At 34.6% G+C, this 8,568-nt stretch overlaps 1 protein-coding gene across 1 annotated transcript; it reads right to left on the bottom strand.

Moving 5' to 3' along the window:
* Positions 1–4,540: 4,540 nt before the first annotated feature.
* Positions 4,541–8,063, bottom strand: LOC122055152. Its single transcript, XM_042616535.1, has 2 exons — positions 5,785–8,063; positions 4,541–5,357 (listed from the first exon to the last, which is right to left on the bottom strand). The coding sequence occupies exons 1-2, from the start codon at positions 8,061–8,063 to the stop codon at positions 4,541–4,543; spliced, it is 3,096 nt and encodes a 1,031-aa protein (XP_042472469.1).
* Positions 8,064–8,568: the final 505 nt, after the last annotated feature.

The raw sequence follows: 8,568 nt of genomic DNA on the forward strand, positions 1-8,568 counted from the left end.
AAAAAGTAACATAGAAAAGAGGAATAGAGGATTTAAGAGGAACATGGAGTTCTGTACCAGATCTTGAAAATTTGGTGTTTACATTGAAAGAAGAGAGTAGCAAATTCTTTCTCAGGATAGTTTTCATTTTCTCATTTCAACATGCCTATGCTACTAAAGTTTCAACAGCGGAATCACAACACAAAGTCTTTTCTTGCCTCAAAAAAACGTGGAAGATCAAGCAACAAAAAGAGTGAACCATGGAAAAACCTAACAAACATATTAACACATTCACTAAATAAATTAGAATACTTTTGATGTTGGTGCTTGTTTATGATAAGAAATAGTGAGCAAAAGAATGGGTTTTTTGACAGTTGTCTTTGCTTGAAACATGCAAAACGCATGATGCAGTTAGTTTACCTCTTTTGGATGTATTATGGGCATATAAATAGTTTGGATGTATTTGGTGTTTGCCATGGCAACCAGAACGTTTTTTCCTTGCATTTCTTGATAAATCTGTGCAATGGAATATTTCATGTGTTGCAACTTGCAATGATGGCAAAATACCAATTCAACAATAAGAACGTCATGAACCAAAGATAATACATTAGCAAGGAAAGGATAAAAAAAATGCTTCTCAGTCCATCTAATCATTATTAGTTTGTTGTTTCAATGATCTAACTAATCAATTCAAAAATTCGATAATACACTTACAAAATTTTGGTGTAAGAGTTGCATTTTAAGGTAGCCGATGGGCATGGTGGCTAAGATAGAATAAGATAATAAAGTATATCACTCATCAATTTGCTAATGCAGGAAGAACAAAAGCATCATGGCTTCAAACAAATTATGCCCTCTAAGAAAAAAAGGAAAGTGATTTAGAAAAAAAAAAGTATGGCCAAAAAAGGATGGAGAAAGGACAAATAGAGCAGAGCAAGTAACTGAAACATATACTTAAGAAAATATACTAGAGAATTGAAGCAGATTTCAATAGACAAATAACTGAAACATAAGGAATTGAAGCAGATTTCAATAAACAAACATGATGTTTACTGGAGAATTGAAGCAGATCAAGTAACTGAACATATACTTAAGAAAATACATATAAAACTATAACATACCTTAGGAAAAATATTTTCTTGCAATTTCTGGAGGTAGTTTTGCAAGAACTTTCTGGACTGTATCTTCAACAATTTTTTCCCGTTGAAGGTCAATGTCCTTCCGCATCTCTTCCAATTCTAACCTTTGCCTTTCATTATTAGCTTCAATTTTATTTTGTAAGTGCTCTAATTCTGCCTTATCTCTATGATATCTTTGTTCAATCTCACCAGTACTTCTTAGAGACTCAAAGACCTCCTCAGACACCATATATGACGAAGTTGGTGCACCACTAACCTTCTTCAACATCTTGCTAGTAACTCCTCTACCATAAAGTCTACGACGTCCATCATAATCCTTGCCCATAATAGCAAGAAAAGGATCTACATCACCACTTTCCGTAGCTGGAGGCTTGTAGTTCTTCATAGCTTCCTACAATATTATCAACAATAGTTTTTTTACATAAATAATTAATGGGTTCAGTCAAAATAATCCCAATAGTGAATACATATGCATCTATATAAAGAGAAAGTGGAGTAATTCAGTTACAATATTTTTCGCAATGTCATCATACGGTTCATCATAATGCCTTCCCTCTACTCGTTGGCGTGTGCGCTCAAAAAGTTGAGCTAAAGAAGGTGGGTTCTTGTCTGGATTTTCATTTTTCTGTTTTGATGACAAATGTATATACTATTTAAAAAATTGCTATCAACTAAAACCAAACAATAAGACCATAACAAAGTTTGAGAAAAGAAAATCTTTACCATTTCCTCTTGAACCCTAGCAAAACTCTTCGGACCAGTCGTGTGCCTATTCCTTTGAGACTTGCATCGTTCTCTTGCAAGGGCAGAACATTTCTACACAAAGAAGTATAACAAATTGGTAGCTTAAGTAATTAAGAGTTGAAAACAAGAAGGATAGTATTGAAAAGGAATATCAACAAGAATAGTACTGAATATACCTTCACATCCTTTTGGTTCCATACTCCCAACAATTTAAGAAAATCCTTTTCTGGAATTGTCTTAGGCCGATTGTTCCATCTAGACTTGTTATCTTTGTACTGGAAGAAGTGTTTTCGCTTCACTCGACATTTGTACCCTCTCCATGCAGCACCAATTGTTTTCAACACCCAACTTTTACATACATCGGGTATAATGTATTTCTCCTATACACACATATATACTTCATTGCATAGTTAAAGATGGGTAGATAATTAATAGATGCCAAAAAATAAGTGGAATACATACCAACACATACTCCCACATCTTCTCTTTATCAGGTACCTTCTTCCAAGATTGATAAACCAAGGGTGCATATTTATACTCGCGACCTATTGTGCCCAAAAATTGAGATAACTCAATCACAACATTTTTCTGTTGTATCACTGGTCCAATAGGTTGCCCAAACTCATTGCAAAGGATAACTTTACGTTCATCCGCTCCGCGAATGTGAACATGATGCATCATGGTTGGCCCTCGTTTTTTTGCAGCATCTTTAGCTGAAATTAGATATCATGATGTAAAACTAAATCTTGCATATGAACAAGCATATCATATATATATATAATTCATGTATAAATATACCTTTAGGTTGTGACTGGATGTTTAAAAGTGCTTGTTCATCAAGTTCCTCGGTGTCATCTTCACTAGACACACTTTGTTCATCAATGTCCATAGATTCACATCCAATGTCATTCTCATTTATGTCATTTGCACCATCTTCACCTCCAATCTGATCTTGCTCTTCATTATCATTGTTCTCCCAAGCATGCCCTTCTATATCATCCAGGTTAACATCTACTTTACCATGAAATGTAAAATAATGCATTATTAAAGCATTCTGTGTTGGGCGGCATGAATGAAAAGCTATAACATTCATAATAGCTTATGTCCAAGTCTAAACTTTTGCACATATACATTTGCAAATCACCATCGATCAGCAGTTATATATTTACAATTGCCAACTGATTAACCTCTTGGTCACATCACATTCAACCATTTAAATGAAATAGACAACCATTTAAATGAATCCATATAAGATATAATTTGTATTGAATCATATTGAACAGAATCAAATCAATTCTGACTAATTCTTCTTACTTCTTGTTCATATGGAAAGTCCAATTATTGAATTGTAATGTATCATATGATAAGAAGCATGAACCCTAAAATTCCAATAACTTTTATAACTACTCCACACATTAGAATTCACCAATAAACAAAATAGGCACATAATTTTGGTTGATACAGAGGAATAGAATAAAGATGTTGTGAAGGCTAAGTATCGATGGAAACCAACACAGAATTTCCAAATGTTGAAGGCACATAATTTCCAAATGTTGTGAAGTCAAACTGCTAAAGATCTAGTTGAATATCTAGATAGAAAGATCCTTAAATCAGTGTCAAGAGATTCAATTCTCATAAATATTGAATATTTACCTTAAAACAAATATATTAGAGAAAATATTTACCTTTATCAGGAGATTCAATTCTCATAAGTGATATCCTGGGCTTTGTTATGTCATGGAGCACTTCCATCGAATCTCCTTTTTTGGGTTGCACAATTGGTGATTTTAATTGTTTCGTCCATGAGAGTATTTCACCAACAGTAGTTGCATCTACATTCAGTTTATTTCTTGCAGCATTGTCATGCACAACCTGACGAGAAATCTGATTGTGTCTTGCCTTCACACGCAAAGCAATTAGTGACTCCTTGTTAATTGGAGGAGGTGTTCTGTGTTGCTTACGTAACTCCACATATTTTTGGACAAACATCGATGGAATGTTTTCTTTTCTGGCAGTTGGTACCTGTACAACACCATACAGATCACAAAATGTGAACACATTGAATTACCAAAAAAAGCAACACAACTATTAATGTTATAAGACTAGACAAATTAGTTTTCAAGTTCTCATAAGTACATAACAGAATACTTGGTTACCTTTATTGGAGCAAAAACATCTGTGTAACTGCCTTTATCATCCTGACCACAACCATTTTTGTCCAAAAACTGTTTAGCGTTATAGTCATTGGTACCCAACGATTTCTGTTTTTTTTTCTTGCATTTAGTACTGGTCGCCAAAGACATCTGTGTATCCTTCAGTCCAAGCTCTCTCATTTTTGCTTTGTTCTCTTGAACCCTTAGCATTCTAACTCTCTCATACGCATTCATACTATTTTTCTCTAAATCATCCTTCTTGCGTTGATTTCCCATTAGTGATTGAATTGCTAGAACTGAAATCAGCAACTTTAATCATTAGTGTAAAGTATTTTGTAACATTATAAAATAAGAGGAGAATACCCTAGCAAGATGATATGAAACATCATAATTTATTTAACATTCAAATCATTAACCGTGATTTGTTCAAGCATTATAACAACATAACATTCAAATCATTAACTATCATTTGTTCATTAATTATCACAACAACTGTCATTTGTTCAAGCATTACAACATCATGATTCAATCATTATCAGCTTCTTGTTCTTCATCGGCATTCATCCAATCCCATAAAGTTTCATCAATAGAATCATCATCATTGTCATCATCGACATCTATGTCTTCCAAATTTGTATTTACACCAATAATGATCGGACGTATATCCTCTCTTGATAGCTGAATGTCTTCAACCCCAACTTGTGAAATTGGATATACATCATTATCATGAAGTTCGGACCAGTATGTGTTTCCATCATTTATACCATAATCACCCTCATATAGATCTCTAGGAACACGATTCATAACATATTGAAGGTCATCTACTAGAGGATCTGGTACATAAAACACTTGATGTACTTGAGAAGGCATGACATAAGGATCATTTAAAGAGCACAGCTTCTTCATATTAATACAAGGAAGACCATAGTCATCTTTCTCCACTTGGTACCACTCACAACGGAACAAAACTACTTTGGATTTGGACCAATAATTGAGTTCCATTATTTCAATTATTGCACCATAGTAGTCAACATCTCCAACCACAGGATTTTTGTCCCTTGAGCTTGCAAAGCTAGGAGTTGATGCTATTACAGAAACTCCACTATTCTGAGTCTTACATTTTGCATCACGCAGTTTTGTATAGAATCTATATCCATTGACATAATACCCAGTAAATCTTCTAGCTGTAGGACATGGACCTTTTGCTAACCAAAAAATGTGATCAGAGACACTATGGTTAATCACTTTTTCTCTCAGCCAATTGGTAAACTGATTGCTGTGGTTTTGTGCTCGTGCCCATCTACTTCTTCCTGGTTGTCTATTAATATGAAATTGATGTTCACTGCATTAATCAAGAACATGGACATTACCAAATGATGTACACTTCATTATACGATTAATTATTTATTGAAAAAAATAGCAAACTCATGTAGCTAGTTTATAATGGGTGGTTAAATTACGTACCTTATATAATCGTCAAGCTCTTTGCAATCAGAATTGAATAAGGCATATCGATGAGCTTGTTCACCACACACAGGATCTAGAGTGAAGAGTTTGCCTTTTCTTCTTTTCTTCTTTTCTTTCCTACTAAAGGGTGTCCAGCATTTTTAAAAACTACTGAGTTGGATTCATTTGAATAAACACAAGACATATCTGAATCTTGAGCACCTTTGTTTAGTCTAGTCTTCACGCATTCATCCATATACCGTGAACAAAAAATTGCACATTCTTCAATCAAATACCCTTCAGCAATAGACCCCTCTACATACCTTCGATTTCGTACATAAGACTTTAATTTACCCAGATATCTTTCAATAGAAAACATCCATCGATATTGCACTGGTCCACCAAGCCTAACTTCATTTACCAAGTGAATCGGTAAGTGCACCATAATATCGAAAAAGGCTGGTAAGAATATCTTCTCAAGCTCGCATAATATTTCAACAATTTCTATTTCCAACTGATTGAGGTCTTCAGGCTTAACAACCTTACTACACAAACATCGAAAGAAAGCACCCAATCTAATCAAAGGGATTGCAACATGTTTGGGGAGGGATTTCCTAACCGCTACTTGAAGCAGGTACTGTAGTAAAATGTGAGCATCATGACTTTTATAACCAGCCACTTTTCTTTCTGAAGTGCGTACACACCTTGCTATGTTTGATGCACACCCATAAGGCAGTTTGACTCCCTTTATGGCACGACAGAAAATATCTTTTTCAATTCGAGACATAGCATAACATGCCTTTTGCAAAACAACATGCTCACCATCAAGAGATAGCTCAGGTTGAAGTTTTTCTTTAACTCCCAATTCTATAAGGTCAAATCGAGCTTTTGCATGATCCTTTGACTTACCAGCTACATCCAACAATGTCCCTATCAAGCTGTCACATATATTTTTTTCAATGTGCATCACGTCAAGATTGTGCCGACATAAATTGAATTGCCAATATGGCAATTCAAAAAATATTGACTTCTTTTTCCAAGGACATGTGGCATCATTTTTTTTCTTCTGAGTCTTCCCAAATTCATTCTTAAAGCTAGACAAGTCTCTCAAAGCCTCAACCCCGGACAAAGGGGTTGGAGGTGGCCTATCCTCAGTATGCCCATTAAAAGAACTCTTATTACGACGCCATGGATGGTCCAAGTCTAAAAATCTGCGATGGTCCATATAGCATGTTTTCCTACTGTGATTCAAGTACAAAGAACTAGTTTCATAATTACACAAAGGGCAAGCAAACTTTCCCTTAGTTTTCCAACCCGACAACATTGAATAAGCTGGGAAGTCATTAATGGTCCATGTTAGGGCTGCATACATTTGAAAAGTTTCATTTTTTAACTTATCATATGTTTCTAGCCCATCATTCCACAACTCATTTAACTCATCAATCAAGGGTTGCAAGTAGACGTCAATATTATTCCCAGGAGATTCAGGGCCAGGAATTAGCAAAGACAAAATAAAGTACTCTGGCTTCATACACATCCAAGGTGGTAAATTATAGTTAACCAACACCACAGGCCATGTACTGTGAGCAATACTCATTGTTCGAAATGGATTAAAACCATCACTAGCCAAACCTAGCCTTACATTTCTAGGTTCTTTTGCAAAATCAGGATACAACATATCAAACTCTTTCCAAGCTTTCCCGTCAGCCGGATGTCTTAGATTACCATCTTTAGGACGCCCTCTATCATGCCATGTCATATACTTAGCAGATTCAGCACACATAAATAATCTTTGCAATCGGGATTTTAGAGGAAAATACCACAATACTTTAGCTGGAATGTTTGACAGTATTTTGTCAGCCTCATTATTTGGTTTCTTGCCATCTTTTTCTTGTGATTGCTTCCACTTAGAAGCATGACATGTATGACACTCATTATCATTTTCATGATCTTTCCAAAATAACATACAATCATTAGGACATGCATAAATTTTTTGACAATCCAAACCCAAATTCCTCAATATGTTTCTAGCTTCATTAAAATTTGTTGGAAGCTTTGCATCCGGAATCATTTCCCTTAAGAGCTGTAGAAGATCATTTAATGCTGCATTACTAAGTCCATGAAGTGTCTTGTAGATAAACAACCTAATGATGAAAGAAAGTTTAGAAAAATTCTTGCACCCAGGATATAGCTCTTGTTTACCCTCTTCAACTAATCTATAGAACTTTTTGGCTTCCTCATTTGGACCTTGCTGTACATTACTTGTTTCCTCTATGACATCTCTAAATCTATCATGTAATAATTCATCAATGTTATCATGCATTCTTGGAACATCATTATCTAAATCTCTTGCAGTTTTCAATGATGATGGATCCTCTCCATGAAAAATCCACAAATCATAATTTTCCACAAATCCCTCACTTTTCACATGATTATACACCTCGTCTCTACGATACCAATATCGATTTTTACACCGCCTACAAGGACATTTAATTTGACCTCCCGAAGATGCTTTAGCAAATGATATGTTCAGAAAGTTGAACCCATTTTCAAATTCAGGCACCCATCTAGAAAAATACATCCAACTTCTATCTTCACCCATCACTCTAAAATTCTGAAACTAGTAACAAAGAGACAAAAATTGATAGAACAATCTTTAATAGTATGAGCAAATGAATGGACCGGCTTTGACAAATTTGGTCACCTATCAAGCAAAAACCACCACTGTTAAATTGAATGGAAGATATTATGAGGAATTTGATAAAGATATATGCAATTGTAATGTCACATTACTGCTTTCTATTGGTAACAAAATTACCCAAGTCAAAACAAGGTTGATAAAATTATAATACCACATACCACATACATATAGGAATAGAAACAAACTTAATTCAATTTTAGGAGCCTCAAGGAATAGGGACAACAATCGAAAACTACAGATTCATGTCATTACAAGAATAAAAAAAATATATAATGAGTTCAAATCCTTTTTACAAACCCTATAAGGCTTTTAAAAATGGGTTAAAATAATTTAGTGGGTTGATTCAACCAAACTCATTCTAACAAAAAAAATCCCTTGGAAGATAACCATTTCAATGATCTTAAAA

This window comes from Zingiber officinale, chromosome 3B (genome assembly GCF_018446385.1).
Source record: "Zingiber officinale cultivar Zhangliang chromosome 3B, Zo_v1.1, whole genome shotgun sequence".
In the NCBI taxonomy this organism is placed as follows: domain Eukaryota; kingdom Viridiplantae; phylum Streptophyta; class Magnoliopsida; order Zingiberales; family Zingiberaceae; genus Zingiber; species Zingiber officinale.

Excerpts from the sequence above, each read along its gene's own strand:
- LOC122055152 (XM_042616535.1), bottom strand. The coding sequence starts at position 8,063 with ATGGGTGAAGATAGAAGTTGGATGTATTTTTCTAGATGGGTGCCTGAA. Across the intron at positions 5,358-5,784 it reads TCTTATGTACGAAATCGAAG|TGAACATCAATTTCATATTA; the intron begins GTATGTAGAGGG and ends TGATTAATGCAG.